Raw genomic sequence first — 17,874 nt, 5'->3', positions numbered from 1 at the left:
AAGGCAGCTAAATTTATCTCCATTGTATTTGCTGGACCCAAGATTATGATGTTGAAAATGGGCATAGACTTGTAATAGGTTCGGCCTCACTTCACCATCTCCCCCTGCTCTTAGCCTCACATTCCTGATGCCATCTCTGTGTAGAGGATCATCTTTACAGAAATTCCAAACCACAGGAACAAAGCTGAGGCAGTCCAAACTCAAATCAAACTTAGTCATTTGCCTCAACTGACTATTCTCTTTTCTTAATTGTCTTGGCATGTTTATAAACAGAATCCTAACGAGAGCTGGTTTCCCACATTCACAGGACTCGCAGTCATTTGCCATTCACACATTCCAAAGGTGCTCAACATCCGCGTACATAAGGGAGGGATGCCTGCTTCTGTCTCTGATCACAGTTACGAGACTTCCTCATCACACTGAGTTCATCTCTCTCTTCTAAAGTCAGACCTTCTGGGCAGGGTTGCAGTTTACATCTGTAGGACTCAGCAGAGCTAAAAAGGTGAGATTCCTGGATTGGGAGAGAACTAGAGTTTATATTGCCAGTCCAAATAAAGTACTGCATAGTCTTCCTCTTGGTTTTCATTACATAAGGGTAATAATCTTTCACAAGATTTCAATTTTCTGAACCAAAGTATGATGGATGGACTCCAGGAAAAGCAGGCATCAACAAGGTCAAATGAGCTTCCTTAAACCAAATTCCTATGATGCTGTACTTCAAAAAAGACGTTTCCTTGTGTGGGGTTCATTTGAGGCCACAGAGGAGTAGTGGTGGCCTGGGCAAATGGGCAAAGTTAAAGGGTGATCTGCTGCCAGTTTCCTCAGTGCCTGCTGCAGAGTTTTAAGCCAGCACACAGAGTGTGGCCCCTGCCCATATTTCCTGCTGAGTAACAGAGACTGAAAACAGGAAGGGTAAGGTGCTCTCTATAATATAGAGGACATGTTCCATCCATTTCTTCATTGTACCCTTGCCAGGGTATTCTCTAATTGGTCATGATCTTTTGCAGCAGAGAGCTGTCCCTCCATACTTGGCTGACCAGGGTCAAGCCCATTAGTGTTGCTTCAGTCAAGTCAAGTCACTGTCTACAAAGGACTTCTTGGCAATGATTAACTCCTTTGGTGATGAATTAAGTCGTAGACAGTAGGTTACTTTTACTTAAGGAGCTCTACTCTGTTGAATTAGAACTGAGTGAGAAAGAAATGAGTTGAAAATGTGAGAGGATCAAAGAAAACGCAAACCTTGGAGAGATGATGAAGGACAACCTGTTTCCTGAGAAATGCAGGTCTGAGGCTCAGAGAGGTGGGCTGTGAGGATGTGGATGCACAACCTCAAACAGTTGGCGGCCAGTTAGAACGAGTCAGCCAAACAGGTACTGAAGCAGAAGTGATGTGATGGTGCTTTTATTATTAAAAAAAAACATTCAAAGGAATGATGAAGGCAAATATTATTGAATGAAATGAATGAGATAAAGAGGCAGCCTCCAAAACAACTGAAGGACAATCTTCACTGCTACTTTTTTCTAACTGGATACACAGATAATTTTCCTTTTGGTCTTTGAATTGGAAATACCTGAAGAACCACTAAATTCTTAAGCAGAACAGGTAGATCATATGCTTCCTTCTTATCATTCTTCTTTGCCACCTCATCCTTCCCTTCTACTCCCTCTTCAGTTCCAAAAGAATCATATAGTCTAGTCTCAAACTTACCCAAGTTCTTTGACTTTTTTACTCATCTGTGACTTCGTACATGTTATCTCCTAAGCCTGAAGTGGCTTCACTTTCCTTCTATATCCTGAAAAATCCAACCTAATTTTCAGAGGCCAGCTGAAGTTCACCTTTTTTATGAAGTCTTCTGGAACTTGCCAGATTGAGTAAATAGTCTCTCAATTATGATCCCACTTATCTTTGTGCTTGTGCTTCTATTATACCATTTATCAAATTATGTTCTAATTTGGATAATACTCTAAAATATTATCTCACTCAATTTTAGGTTCTGCTATATGTAATGGTAGCCTAAAGAAGATAGAAGTTTATTTCTCTCTCTCCTGTTAAGGAAAACTAGAGGGATGTAGTCTAGAGCTGGTATGCCAGCTTTGTAATGTCATCAAAAATCCAGTTTCCTAGCCATAGTACTCAGTTCACTTTTATTTTCAAGTTCATCTCATGTCCAAGATGGCTGCTCAAGCTCCAGCTATCACATCCATGCTCCTGGAAGTAGGAACAAGGAAAGAAAAAGAGGGCATATCTCTTTTCTTTTAAGGAGACTTTTTGGAATCCTGTACAACAATTTTAGTTACATATCATTGGCCAGAACACAGTCACATGGCCACATCTAGCTGCAAGGAACTTTGGGGAATACCATTCTTATTTTTGCAAAATATTACAAAATAAAAATTGTTCCAGAAGAAATGATAAGAGAATGGAGATTAGGACGCAACTTGTAATCACATTTTCTGATATATTTTTCACTTCTGATCATTCTTGCTGTTTCCCATCCCTTTACTAGTTAGAACTCTAATGAAAACAAAGATCACATAAATGGTTTAAAAATTTATATTCATAATTTGTGTGTGCAGAAATATAACTTTCTTCCTTTAGTGAATTTGATTTGCCCACAAGCCCCTAATTCCATTTATGGCTAGAAAAAGAAATCTTCTCAATTAAAGGTAATGTAATTACTTCTGTTTTAAAATGGAATCTCTTTGGAGTCAAGTTCTGGGCTCTTTCCTTCCTCTCTATCCCACCTTCTCACCAAGAGGTGGGATGGTTACCTTTCTTTCTTCTGTTCTCTAGTTCTCCTGGGCCTCCAATAGTTATATATCTGTCTCCCTCTCTACCCAGGAACCTCTTGAAATCTAGGGCGTTGTTTTGGCTATGTTGCTTTCCCCAGTGCCTATTCAGGAGCTTAAATAGTTAAAAATATGACAAATGAATTTATAAGTATACATTAAATGCATCATATAATTAATTCAAATGGTATCATAATGATCTGGAAATCCCCTAAAATTACAATTCTATTTCTCTACGGCCCCTAGCACTATGTTGATTGCTTTCTCATGGCACTGATAATATTCAGCTCTCAGTTATAATGATTTGTGTGTTTGCCTTGGCCTCCCTAAAGACTTCCTGATCTGTGTACCTCTCTCAGGCCCTGGGAGAAGAGCTGGAACATAGTAGGCCCTCAATTAATGAAAATGAATGGGGAAGCAGATGTGGCTCAAGCGACTGTACTCCCATCTACCATATGGGAGGTCCAGGGTTCGATTCCCAGGGCCTCCTGGTGAAGGCAAGCTGGCCTGTGCAATAAGCTGTCCCATGCAGAGTGCTGACTTGTGTGGTGAGCTGGCCCGCGCAGAGTGCTGGCCACGTGGCAAGCTGGTTTGAGCAGAGAGCTGGTGCGGCAAGATGACACAACAACAACAAAAAACAACACAGAGGAGACATGATGCGAGATGCAGAAGACTGGGGAGCTGAGGGGGTGCAAGAGATGGAGCACCTCTCTCCCACTCCAGAGGATCCCAGGATTGGTTCCTGGTGCCGCCTGAAGGGAAGACAAGCAGACACAGGAGAATGCACAGCGAAGGGGGTGGGGGGTGGGGGGATAAATAAATAAATAAATCTTTAAAGAAAAGAAAATGACTGAGTGCATAGGGTCTGGCACTTTGCCACTTACCTCCATCACTTCTTGGCCTTTTGGCTAAGATCAAGTGTAGTATCTGTTCTTATCATTTTAACTTACCTCCATGAATGAATCCCACTGGGAAGAAACAGAATAGACTTTATTAGAACTACTTAATGATGTCCATAAAGAAAAACTGGTATTTTGTCTTTAACTGAACTCTCTTTCATTTTTAAGGAAAAAAATTGCTTTTGTTTTTCAGAAATCCTCCACCTACTTTACTTCATCCAGAAAAATGGTGTGAGGAATTCAACCACTTTATTTCACAGTGAGTATTTCTTTCACTGAAAACTGCTTATCCAGCAAGGCCTTAAACAGTGATTGGAGAAATTCAAGCAGTGGAATTTACTTGGCACTAGAAGTTGTTATGCCTACCAGCACATTATGACACAAGATTTGTTCCAGTAAATGATAGAAGACGCTTCTGCAGGATCTGAAAAATAACGAGCTCAGTTTTACTATTGGCTGTAATCAGTCCTCCTGATGATTTAGGTCACATTTGTCTGAGAACCTACTCTGTCCTGGGGCAAATATTGCCAACTTTTCTTGTTTAATGATGGAGAAAGTTCAACATCTAAAACTCTGATGCCCACACTGGAACCAGAAAGGTGACAGAATTTGAAATTTCTGGCAGAGGTTTTACAGCTTGGAAGTTAGGCTGGGAACAGGGTTACAGTTCCCAAGTTGATTAAGGGAACAAACAGGATCTCAGGTCTGGGGCACCAATGCATAGGGTCCTAGCTAAGGCTCAACACATGGAAAACAAAATGAAAACCCAGGTGATGGGATGACCTACCTGGTGGAGCTATGTCACCAAGAACTAGGCAACACTCAATGGGGCTGAGACATGAGCAGAACCAACAGTGACACCAAAATAACTGGAGCAGGGCTGGGAACATGAGCTTTTGGTCCCACCTCTGGGAAGGATGCTATGTGGTTCCAGATTAGAAGACTAGAAGAGCTAAAGCTAGGAAACTGCTTTAGACTTAGAAAGGCCTTGAATACTGGAATGGAGGACTAAGGACAGAAAATAAGGTCTTTGTGGATGCAAACTGTTGGAGAGCAAAGCAGAATAGATTCATAAAGCATCCTGTTGATACTGTAGGCAAGGGAGACCAAAAAGTTCTACCTCTGAGACAGGTATCTAGACTAGGCACATCAAACCATATCCAGGGACAGGAGCTTGGAAGAGGTGCCCCCCAACTCCCATCCCCCACCCCCGCCTCTTCCTCCCCTACCTCCCCCCACCACCCCCCCCCCCCCCCGGGCTAGTATATGTAAAAGGTGATCTGAGGTTATGGGAGGAGAGAAAATGAGACCAAAATGGCTGATAAGCAGGATATAGGGAAGGTCAACAAAAATTCCTCTAACTTGTACCTATTTTGAAGACTTGGCTTCCACAAAGTGGTAAGGCAGTGAAGCAAACTTGGTATTTTGGTCATTGTAGTTAGTCACAATACAGACTAACAATCCCTTATCCACAATTCCAAAATCCAAAGAGCTCCAGAAACGGAAAGTTTTTTGTACTTGAATCATTCATCAGCAAAGCCTGACCTTATGTGAACTGATATGATGGCAACACATGATCTGAAATGATGGGGGCTATTTATAGCCATTATTTATCTCGCTTAGTGTGAATATTCATGTCTTTTGCTGCAGATATATTGTTGTTTGATTACAGTGTGCTACCCCAGATCCTGCTGGAGATGTTATGTAATATATATTAATAAATGCAACAGTTACTTTTCTAAAATATGATAAATTCTGAATTCCAAAACTTATTTGGCTCCCGAGAGTTTTGTATAAAGAATTATGAACTTGTATTTAATTCTCACTTTCATTTCAAATGCAGTATCATTCAAGGTCCCTGGAATTGTTCTCTTGTCCAGTCCCTCCTACACTTGTGCCATCTTCCCCCCTAGGAGAGAAGGGACAATGAAGAACTCAGAGAACGCCTTCAGGAAAGGCCATGTTGGAAGGTAATAGTACAGTTCAGGGCCAGGGGATCGAGGACATTTCCTTGCCCCTCCACCCCAGTGTTATTTCTGTGATGACTGCAAAATGCATCAGCAGCAGCTACAAGGCAAGGGTAGTAGAGTCAGAGATATTGAGAGGAACAGCTGCCTTGCAGGAGGAATGCTTCCCCCATATCACAAAGGAGGAGCCTTTCCATGAGGCTTGGGAGGTGAAGTAGAGGAAAGTGGAGAGCTGAAAACACCATGGTGGGTTGGGGACACATGACAGACCACCCAAGGAGAGAAATCTGATACTAAGCTCCCAGAGATCTTGCTGGCAGAGGTGGGAGTAAAAGCCATTTTGCTTTTCATTCCATTGCTGCACACAGATGCCCTTGAATGGCCTTCTCTAAACTGTTGGCCTAGAAAAATCTATTACATATTCACTATTATGCCTTTCCATACTGAGCTCCCCCAGTGCCTCCAAAATGTGACTTGACTCACAAAAATTTGTCTTACATATATTTTTTCAAGAGGGCATTCGTGTTCTAAAACCTAGTACAGTATTACTGGAATGGATTTAGGATAAAGTACACACTTGGTGAAGAGGGTTGGGACTTATAGGGTTAAAAAATCTCTCCCTACCTTTGCTTTCTCCTTTTGGCCAATTTCTCTACTATAGGCAAATCTAAATCTGTATATTGTCCCCCAATTTGGAGAATTCCAGATGCACTCATTTAGAACTGCTTTAGACTTGGAAAAGCCTTGGATATGAGAATGGAGGGCTAAGGTCAGAAAGCAATGTCTTTAAGGATACAAACTATTGGGGAGCAAACCAAAATGGATTCATAAGCATCTTGTTGCAGCTGCAAGGGAGGGAGACTGAAAAGTTTCTAATGAACCAAAGAAGGTAAATAGCAATTGATAGTACTTTCTTACTGATTTAAGATGTGGAAAAATGTCAATCTTCTCTTTGTTTAATGAGTTGTCCTCATAACAACTCATTTAGTGAAAGTACTCTATATTGTAAGTGTTCATAGGTTACTTCCTGACCTCAACCCCAATTCTATTTTCCCCAGAACATCTTAGATTCCTCAAGAACTTAAGTCTTGAGATTGGGAACTGATTATCATATTTTATATCTTTAGATAGAAACCTGCCCACCCTTCCTGAATAATATCCTTTTGCTTTCCTAGTCTAGAGGATTCAACTAGCCTAGGCTGCCACAATTTAGTCTACCACATGAAATTTGACTTTACTATTTCAGTGCATTTATTCAACTCTCTAATTAAATATAAAAACTGGCACTCACTGGGTTAGAAATGTGTATTTAAAGAGTGAGTCTTGGTTTGCTTTTATACTTACCTTGCTTATTTTGGGAGGAAAGGGAAAGAAGTATGGAGTATTGAAACCTTCTGATTTGAAGTTTTTCACTCTTAGAGGGATGGGGGCAAGGGAAGATGATTATCAGGTCATTTCAGGAAAAGTATTTTTAGCCTGAATTATCTAGATAATTGCTTCAATTCCCTTTGTAGACCAACTTGCAGTATATTAATGAAAACGGAACTAGCGCTCTCTAAAGAATAAGCAGGACTAGAAGTTTCTTAATAGATTCAAAACTTTTAATACTCTGTCCCCACATGAACTAAACTAAACTGAACTAAAGTGCATTCAATTCAATAATTTCACCCTTTCCTAGCCATCTGGTCCCCACCGACCAAAGGACTTACCTGACTTCTCCTTTATTACTACAATGGTCTGAATGGACTGACCTGCAGCCAAGTAATTACAGCATGTAGTCAGGGAGCAGGACTTCTGTGAGTATGTGTGTATATGTTGTGTCTACGTCTATGTATGTATGTATGGTGGGTGTGTGTGCTGTGTGTGCATGTTGTGTAAGTGTGTGCATGTTGTGTGTGTATTGTATGTGTGTGAGAGAGAAAGACAGAGGTTGAGAGAAAGAGAGCATGGAGAAGTGTGTGGGGGGAGGGCTAAACACCAGTGCCAGGATGTGGCTTAGTGCTTTTACATTTGTTCCTCGCCTCCTTAATATGCAGAGAGTAGGAGAGATTTTAGGAAGGACTGCAATCTATTAGTAAACCTGTTTTGGGGTTTAATAGAAAAGAAAACATCAGCTTGTTTGGTTCTGAACCTATAGGTGTTAGTGATAATTGACTCATTTATATGCATTAGTTATGCATTTGTCAAAGGATGACTCCTGACAGCTTAGTTATGATAAATTAAAAGCAATGCTCACATAAATTCTCCACTGCTTTTTATCCATATGCCAGGACCTGCCTGATGTTTATTGCCCCCTAAGTAACGTGTGGCTGGTTTTGTAGAGATTCCATTATCAGCCCTTTCCCCTTTGGCTAAAGCTATTTGCATAACAAGTTTATCTGGTTCAAGTAACAGACAGGCTTTGCTTTGTTATAAGGTTCCATTCAAAAATAGTCTTTTGATAAGATAACAATAATTTTCCTTTTCCCAACTTCACCTTGGTCCTGATGTATGTCACCTTTTGTGGGTTTTTTTTTCAAGTTCAAACTAATTTCAGGTTTGTGAATAAACTACAAAAATATTTTCCCAACCATTGGCCAAAAGATATCCATGAGCTATGCTTTTTCATTTTGCATCTAAAACTTTTGTGGTTTTATTGGGAATACATTTAGGGCTTCATCAACAATGGGTCTTGAGCTCCTTAGTAAGACAGTGAACATGGATTTCTCTGGGTTAAGGGAAATCCACTAAAAACACCACGGCTGCTGGTAGGGCTTAATGATGACTTGACCCATCTGATTGCTCACAAATACACTCAGCTTTTCTGGGCTGGCTGGCTTGGGCCCTAAGTGTTGCAGGTGTGTCAGTTTCCCAGGGTTGGCATCATGGACGACTTGTCACTTAGTCATGAAATGTTGAGGCAGCCTTTTCTGTCCCTCCTAAAGATATTCAAATGGGTACAAGTGTTGTAGAGAAATCGGGTGTGCGCGGTATCGAAGGCCAGGACACGAGAGTACCGAGAAGGAAGTTGGTTTATTTCGACCGGCCGGGCTCGGGCTCGGCGGACTCTCGTCCTAATAAAAACCGAGCCCCGAATAGAATTTTGGGTTCCCTTTTATACAGAAAAGATATAAGGATAGGGAGTTAAATGGTGCTTTTGTGAAAGAAAATGACTTTCCTTGTTAGTTAAGTGTTTGAGTACCAGATAAGTTTTTTATAGTACCCCCATATTTTAGGTGCGCTTGAATTAACATATCCCTCACATCTCCGGAGAGCTTGAATTAGCATATCGCTCACATCTCAGGTGAGCTTTAGCATATAGCTCACATCTCAGGTGAGCTTTAGCATATCCCTCACATCTCCGGTGAGCTTGAATTAGCATATCTTTCACATCTCGTCTGGAGGCAACCCTAAACACATTTGTCTTACATCCTTTTTGAACATTCAGAGACTATAGGGCCTATTTTACTTATTTGGCCATCTTGGGGACTAGGTACTCTTGGAAACAATTTTGAATTTATGCACAGGCTATATCACAAGCAGTCACACTGAAAGTTGAACAGGTGATATTACTGTATACTATGAAACTAATGGATATTTGCATATATTTATTTCTTAAAAATTGAAACTCAGACCTGAAACTTTTTCTTTTCTCTTGGCTTGAAAGTTTCTAAAGCTAAGCATTTGGGGGTGGTTGCTTCGTGGACATTGATTGTATTCCCGTCAAGGCAACAATTCTCAAATCTTTTGTCTTTCTCCATTTTGTGTTTCAAGGCTGCTTAGTTCCACATGGCTTTATCATATCAATGGACAACACACTTGCAACAATAAATAGCCCAACTCAGTGATTGATTAAGTTCTACAAATATTCTTGGCCTTTTAAGTCTTGAGTTCTCAGGAGACCATGTGAAGGGTTAATAATTCCTGGAGTAGAAGGCTGCAATAACCTTTATTTACATTACTTCACAAATTGGTAATTTTAATTAAAATGAGCAGCAGTATCTCCAGTGACAGACTCCATTTTAGATTTATTTAGCCAATGATTAGCTATTATGGCTTCTTGAATTAATTAGCATCTCTTGAGCTACAGGGAACTAGCAAATTAATAAAAACTCATGGAGAAGTTCAAAATAAAAAAAGAATTCTAATTTAAGAGCCCCCAACTTCCCCCTTTCTCTCTTAACATATATTGATCAATATACTTACAAATGCAACCTAACTCCTTTCTCATTTTTGAAAAACTGGGATTTTTTTCCCTTTCATAAGAACAAATAATGCTGTGCATTTCAAGGTTAGAGCTCCCTGAAGAGTGTCTAATTTAGGTTACCTAATAGATCATCTAAAGGCACAGAGGTCCTGATTTGATCCCATGTGTACACCGCTTATAAACCGATCTGATAAACTCTGATTTTCTCATGATGTAAATCAAAAAGTAGCTCATGGTGACTTGACATTCAAAACAGTGTAATGCCCCCAAACCCAGAATATAGTGTTGTCCTAGAAACTGTGGGAATGGGAGAGAAATGAGGGTTTTAGCCTCAGCTGAAGTAAGAAAAAGACATAGTAAAGTGGGTAATCTGGACTCTAGTGAGCACATTCTGCTTATTTCCTGACAGATGCTGGTTTTAGACCTTGTGAGAGAGCAGATCTTTAGCATATGCCATAGATTTCACAGAGTGCTCGTGTCAGCCGACACCTATGGCTTTGCGGTAGGTTAGTTTAAATGATGTTCCATGTCATTTCCCCCATACTGGCTTTTCTTTTCCTCTCCCCTCCCCTCCCCTCCCTTCATCCTCTCCTCTTCCTCTTCCTCTTCTCTCTCCTAGATGTTGGAGTGAGACAACTGGGACACAGAGACCAGAGATTGCAGGCAAGAATTTATTGAGAAAATCCAACAGGAAGGGTTCTGAAGATAGAAACTCCAGGCGGCCTCTGGCAGAGGCGGGCATTAATTTATGTAGTACATCTACAGACGGGAACATGCTTAGTTAGTGGGAGGGGCTTGGGGCGTGGGTAAGACCTGAGGGCCTGTAGGGATGGCTAGGGGGTGGGGGGCTAGGGGCAGTGAATTCTAGGGATGAGGGAGGGGTTGGTGGGGTCAGGTGGCTTCTTTGTCTATTCTCCTGAGGAAATGAACTGTATTTGGACACATTTGCTCAGGGTGGGGGGCTGTTCTATGTCACTGGACATGGCTCCTTCTGAGTATGTGGCTGGTCACACTTCCACAATGGGGCAGGTTAGTAATAAACTTGCAGTTTCTGCAAGTCTGTTATTCGGGTGAGGGACTAGGGATGGGGCCTAGTCCTGTCACTCTTCTTTCTCTTTGTTTTGCTTTGCTTTTTCCTCCCTCCTTCCCTCTCTCCCTCCCTCCCTCCCTTCCTTTCTTTCTCAGACTTGATTTTCATAATGTCAATCAAAAGGAGCCTGCAGCTGAAACTGACAGACGCAATGGCAAGCTCTGGACTGTCTGCAAATGCACACACCTGGGGTGGCAGCCGCATGCCCAGCCCAGCTTGTCCCTTATTGTCAACACTGTGCACTAGTGTGGTACCTTTGTTACCACTGATGAAGCAATTTTATTGTAAGTATATGATTAAGTTTAGTCCACAGTTTATATTAGGCCAACCCCCTATTTTAAGAGGTGAAGAAGTGAGGTCAAGTCTTGACAGTGCTCTGCTCACCATTCAGAAGAGGCAGCTGTGGAAGAGGGTGCTATCGTGTCTGCATCCAGCTGTGTAACTAGCTGTACCTTAGGAAAGATATTTAACCTCCTCATTTTTCAAATCAGCGCTGAGAGCACGTGCCTCACAGGGTGACTGTTAGGATTAGATTATATAATGTTTATACAGTACCTGGCAAATAATAATAGTAATTAACATGTAACTCTTACTCGTGCCAGGCACTGTTCTCTACACTTGACAGAATTTATTTAAAGTCTCATAATCCTCTAAGCCAGTTCTAATATTATCCCCATTTATAGAAATTGAGGTACAAAGTGATCAAGAGGCCCAAGGTCACAGCTAGTAAGTGGCAGAGCTGAGATCTGAACCCCAGAAGACTTGCTCCAGAGTTCGTGCTCACCCAACACTGGTTATTGCTTTTATTACCCTTTGCATTCGGCCTTTTCCATTATTCTGAAACTGTTTTTTTAAAAGTGTCAATGACCTTCTCATCTTTGACATCTCTGCTGGTTTGCATTCTGCTGTCTACCATATCCTTCTTTAAACTTCGGCTCAGTGAGTTCCACATCACAGTCCCTCCACACGCACATGCACATGCACACACATACACGAATGCACACACGCGCCCACATTCCTCACTCATTTCTCAACAGCAACAGCAGCACCACCTCTGGCTCAGCCTGAGAGAACCAGCTCCAGCAGCAGTCAACCAGAAGCAGTGTCACCTTTACTTGCTCAGCTGCAGACAGCGCTCCCTCCCCCACCTGTCCCGGGCTGCGCCGCTCTGCCTGTGCTGTGCTCTGCCTGTGCACGCTTCTCCAAGGCACGGCGCGGTAGAAAGGGAAATGGATGGCAGGATCCCGGGAGACACAAGCCCACAGTGCTTAGCCATTAGCTTTGGGAAGAGGGGGTGTACCAGATAGGTCAGAGTTAAACAGGACTCCAGTGGTTTTAGCCTGGGAAAGGATGTTTTTTGAGAATATATGTTGGAGAGATTAAGAGCACAGGATCTGAAGACAGATTGTATTCTAGCCCTGCCGCTTAGATTTTTGCAAGTTACTTAGCCTTTCTGAGCCTCAGTTTCCTCATCTTTAAAAAGGGAATCACAACTATATAATAATCATCATTTGGGATTAAGATCAAGTTTGCCTGCAATAGAGACTCCACCTTAAATAGAATGGACTTTTATTTTTCTCTGACATACAGAAGCCAGGAGGCAGGCCACACACGTAGACGGGCCTGGCAGGTCCACAGCAGCCGTGTGCGCTCCTGCCATCACACTGCTTTGCTAAGTGGGCCTTCATTCCCGGGGGTCTCCCGGGCCAGTAGGTCCTGGAGGGGAGGGGCTAAATGTAAGCCCTCTTACTTTTAGAAGACTCTGGCAGTTTCACACAATTTATCATTCTCCACAACTTAATCACACAGCCAGATCCAGCTGCAAAGGAAGCTAAGAACTGTCATCTTCTAACTAGGCAGCAGTGGGTCCAGATCACAACCAGGGTTCTCTCCCTAACTGGAGGGTGTGTAGTCTGCATCACACAAGAATTACGTGGGACACGGAGTCCGAGCTCAGCAATGATAATTCACAATGGTGGTGCCAGCAAAAACGTAGAATCAGGAAGAGCCTGTCGGGCCCATGGGGTGATGAGGCACGTGTGGCCTTACATCACAACAGGGCCTGGAGGAGGGGCTGTCGTGAGAACCACCTCGAGCTGAGCTATGGCTGGGAAAGACAGGGAAGGAAGGGCGAGGCGGAGCCATGGAGTGGCCTTGGTGACACCCTCCAGGGGTCTCACCTTCTCCCAGGAGCTGTGTTGCTCTCCTCCAGCTTTCTGCCTACCCCTCCAGTCCCTGGCTGCTGCCGTTTCCACCGTTGCCTCCACGGTGGGGCTTCCGCAGGCTCTGAGGCAGAAGGAAATCTGGCTTCAGGTCAGTTAGAATTTTAATTAAAAATGGAAATGGAATATCATGTCACCAGTACTACATTCTTTCAGGCTGCTGATGATTTCTGGCAGTGACAAAAATAGCAGCCATAGCTCTCTGACACTAACAAGGAAAGGGCTGGATTCCAAAATTACAACAGCAATTTTAAATGTAATAAATTGTTATGGTTCTCTTGGCCTCCCATTTCTTTTTGGGTATGTGTGGCTCCCATTGACCTCCCAGTATTTTAATTCAGGAACCTCTTGAGGTCATCAGATGCATGGTATTACCGCTCTCATACTAGGTCATGGATAATGAGTGGGGGGGAAATACCATAATTAATTTATTGCTCTCAAGGGTTTGTTTTTTGTGGGTTTTTTTTTGGAATAAGAATTTTATTTAAAAAGCTATGTATGTTAGTGAATGATGGGAAGTTTTGTCTTTAAGGGTGGTCCAAAGCTTAACCCTCAGGCCAGATCCTGGCTAATCCTTTGAATGCTGTACAACATCATTAGAGCATTAGGTATTAGTATTATACCACAAAACCATGGGGTATTTTTTCTTCCTTCTTTCTTTCCTGCCTTCCTTCTTGTTTTGTTTTGTTTAAATATGTCTCAAACATTAAGGGTTTATGTTAAATTCTTCCTCCCAAGCCTACTACCCAATAGTAAAAGAAGACTATTTCTATAGTTGTCAATGATTCATGGAGAACTGCAGGAACCAAATGCGTACTCTGTGCTAAGATTTCTTGGTGACATGTGCTGCTCCAGGAGGAACAAATCTCCATAGAAAGAGATGCAAATTGGTTCATCTCCGAGCCCAACATTGTTCAACTGATCAATTCCCTAGATGCTGGGTTGAGAATGATCTTGAGGCTGCACCCAGGATAGAAGATCACTATGACTTAGTAATCTTTGTGATGGGCCTTAACTGTAGTTCCTACCTTTATGAACCTGGAGTTCATATATCTTTTCAATTATGACCAAGTTCTCTGTTACATGGAAAATCTTCGTTCATGGCAAAACTCAATTATAAGTTTGTAGCCAAAGAAAGCAAATTAGTTTATATTTAACTAAACCAGGTATAGCTAAAAGAAACCCGAGATCTAAAAATAAAAAGTAGTTGAATAAATTTGGGATTATCTATGTGAGGGGTAGAGATAAGAGTATTAGCAGTAAACATTTATTTAAGGTTTATTATGTGTCACAGATGGTGAAATGTACTTTTCGTGTATTATTTCAATGAATCCTCACTGCTGCCAAATGAGGCAGGAAGCTGAGGCTCTTAGAAGTTAAGTGATTGGCCTGAGGTCTCATAGCTCAAAACTAACAGATAGAGTTGACCTCGGGTCTGTCATATTCTGACATTTGTAATGAGGCTCATGATGCTGATGTGTGTGTGTTGGAGGCAGAATGCCAGAGGCCACCCCCTGCCCTCCTCGCCGCCTGGAGATTTGAGTAGAACCTAAGTCCAGCTGCTCAGACATGTCCTCCAGTTTGCCCTCTCAGTTCCTACAAGGTCCTGTGGGGAATAGGCTGGTGAAATACCAGGTGCTCCTCCTCCTTCTCTCCTGACACTCACAATAGTAGCATTGCTAAAAATAAATAAAAGCAGGTACATGGTTAGTTGTGGCTTCTTTCTTGGTTGCTTTGAATACATGAAAACGACACCAAAACAAATCCTCCTTGGCTATTCCTCTCCGACAATCTCTGCCTCCTCCTCTCCGTTCCCCTCCTCTCCCCCTGCCCCTTAATTCCCACCATCATCTTCTCCATCACTTGGTTCAGAATTCTAGGGTAAGATTGGCGAAGAAACACTTCTGAATCCAGCATTAAGAGAAACATCTATACTCACATGACTTATGATGGTACAGGGCCAGTCAGTGGCATGCCCTTCTACCCAGGTAGTAATGTCCTTCTAAGGTGGACAGTGCCTTGCTAGGGCTGCTTTAGGGTAATATGCAGGTGCGATGGGTGAAAATTGCAATGCTGGGATATCGAGTCCTGTGACCTAAACAATTCAGTAGTGCTCCCATAATCACCATCCATTAATACAACATTTCCATCACCCTAAACAGAAACTCTGTACCAATTAAGCATTAACTTCCCATTCCTTATCCTTACCCTGGCCTCTGGTAACTTCTATTTTAGTTTCTGACCAAGAACTTGCATCATTTAATTATTTCATATCAGTTTGATCATATAATATTTGTCTTTTGGTGTCTGGCTTTATTTCACTCAACATGATGTCTTGAAGGTTTATCCATGTTGCAGTATCTACCAGTGCTTCACTTTTTACAGATGAATACTATTCCATTGTATGTATATACTACATTTTGTTTATCCATTCATCAGTTGATGGACACTTGAGTTGCTTCCATCTTTCAGTAATAATGCTGCTTATGAACATCAATGTGCAAATATCTGTTCAAGTTCCTGCTTTCAATTCTTTTGAGTATATACCTAGAAGTGAAATTGTCATGTCATATAGTATATTAGTCAGCCAAAAGGGGTGCTATTGCAAAGTACCAGAAATCTGTTGGTTTTTATAAAGAGTAAAGGGGTAAAAGTTTACAGTTACAAAGCCCTAAAGAGCCCAACTCAAGGTACCATAAGAGGTACTTCCTCACCCAAAGGCCGTTGCGACATGTTGAGGCAAGTGGCAGGTGATGTCTATGAGGGTTCAGCCTTCCTCTTTCCTCTTAAGGCTCTGTGGGGCCAGCTTCTCCCCATCTCAGCTGTAGGCTGGCAGAGGGCTCATCTCTCTTCCTCTGGGGCTTGTCTCTTTCTGGGCTCAGTTCCTCTGTTCTTTTCACAGGGTCAGCTGTAAACTATCAGGCTCCTCTCTCTTCCCTGGCCCCAGGATCCTCTGTGTATCTTCTCTGTGTGTCTACTTCCATGTGAGAGTCTGTTTTATCAGCCCATCAAGGGGGCAGGGGCTCAATGCTGAGTTGCACTCTAATGATATGGTTGAATCAAAGCCCTAATCTTAACATAATTTAATCAGACATCTCAATTGAATCTAATACAATCAAAGGGTTATCACGCCCAGAGGAAAAGACCAGTTTACAAACAGAATCTATATCATTTTTTGGAATTCAAAATTAATATCAAATGACCACAGGCAGTAATTCTATGTTTAACTCTATGAAGAATTACAAAACTGTTTTCCATAGTGGCTGTATCATTTTTACATTCCCACCAACAAAGAACGAGTGCACCTGTTTCTTCACATCCTCTCCAACGTTTGTTATTTGCCATTTTTTAAATAGTTGCCATTCTAGTGGATGTGAAATGGTATCTCATTATGGTTTTCATTTCCATTTCCCTAATGGCTAATGACGTTGAGCATCTTTTTCATATATATATTGTTCATTTGTGTATCTTCTTTGGAGAAATATCTATTCAAGTCATTTGCCCATTTTTAAATTGGGTTGTCTTTTTGTTGTTGAGTTATAGGAGTTCTTTATATAGCCTAGAAATTAAATTGTTATTAGATATGTGGTTTCCAAATATTTTCTCCCATTCTGTAGATTGTCTTTTCGCTTTCATGATAAAGTCCTTTGATGCATGGAAGTTTTAAATTTTGCTGAGGTCCCATTTTTCTATTTTTTTCTTTTTTTGTTACTGCTTTTGGTGTAAAGTCTAAGAAACCATTGCCAAATGCAGGATCCTGAAGATATTTTCCTGTTTTCTTCTAGGAGTTTTATTTTTTGGTTCTTATCTTTACATATTTGATCCATTTTGAGTTAATTTTCATGTGTTATGAGATAAGGGTCCACTTTAATATTCTGCATATGGATATCCAGTTTTGCCAACACCATTTGTTGAAGAGACTGTTCTTTCCCAGTTGAGTGGACATGGCACCCTTGTCAAAAATCACTTGGAGAACGACAGGGGACTATCTTCTCCAGAGAAATAGGTAGAGGACAGGCTGAAACAGCCTGGAGAAAGATCTTCTAGGGTATAGGACAGCAGGCAAAGACTGAACACCACACAGAGGAGAGAGGGACAAACAAAGAGAATCGGGATGACAGAAGTGTGAGCTGAAACCGGCAGCTGCTAATGCCGGCACCCTCCCCCACACTAAAGATACTTTAGAATTCTCAATGTCTGGGCCTGCGACTACAGACAAAGGGGGCTCCAGGGATCCAACACCCCAGGAAAGGGGAGAGAGAGGGACACAGCCTAAGACTGACTCAGCTTCTAATTCACAAATTTGATCTGCTGTGTCCCACCCCACCAGTCCTTCCAGGCCAGGGGCGACCACACTGTTTGCCCTGGGAGCCGACAAAGGACAGAGAATCTGACCCTCTCAATCTCCCTCTCTTCTAGCCAGGACTGATTGTTGAGAATAAACCTCCCCAGGAAAGGGGAGAGAGGGACACAGCCTAAGGCTGACTCAGTGTTTTACTCACAAATTTGGTCTGCTGTGCCCCAAGAACCCTGCCAGGCCAGGGGTTGTACCATTGTTTGTCTTGGGAGCCATCAAGGCGCTAAAGAGATATGATCCTCCCAATCTCCTTCTCTACTAACAATCAGGACTGATTGTTGAGGACTCAGAGGGAATGGAAATATTTCCTACCAAGGGAAAAGGGAGTAGGCTGACAGACAAGGCTGGAGAACTGTCTCTGACA

The 17,874-nt window shown here is 42.0% G+C and overlaps 1 protein-coding gene and 1 pseudogene across 2 annotated transcripts in view; both read left to right on the top strand.

Moving 5' to 3' along the window:
* The window catches only part of MYO3B (myosin IIIB), a 529,864-nt gene that overhangs the window by 202,057 nt on the left and 309,933 nt on the right, over positions 1-17,874 (top strand). For both annotated transcript variants that reach the window (XM_023589485.2, XM_071216296.1), the window contains one exon: positions 3,882-3,947. In XM_023589485.2, coding sequence (XP_023445253.2) covers positions 3,882-3,947 — 66 coding nt within the window. The remainder of the gene's footprint in view (positions 1-3,881; positions 3,948-17,874) is intronic.
* On the top strand, positions 3,678-3,794 carry LOC111764722 (U2 spliceosomal RNA; annotated as a pseudogene).

This window comes from Dasypus novemcinctus, chromosome 7 (assembly GCF_030445035.2).
Source record: "Dasypus novemcinctus isolate mDasNov1 chromosome 7, mDasNov1.1.hap2, whole genome shotgun sequence".
In the NCBI taxonomy this organism is placed as follows: domain Eukaryota; kingdom Metazoa; phylum Chordata; class Mammalia; order Cingulata; family Dasypodidae; genus Dasypus; species Dasypus novemcinctus.
This window is presented reverse-complemented; position numbering and strand designations above follow the sequence as displayed.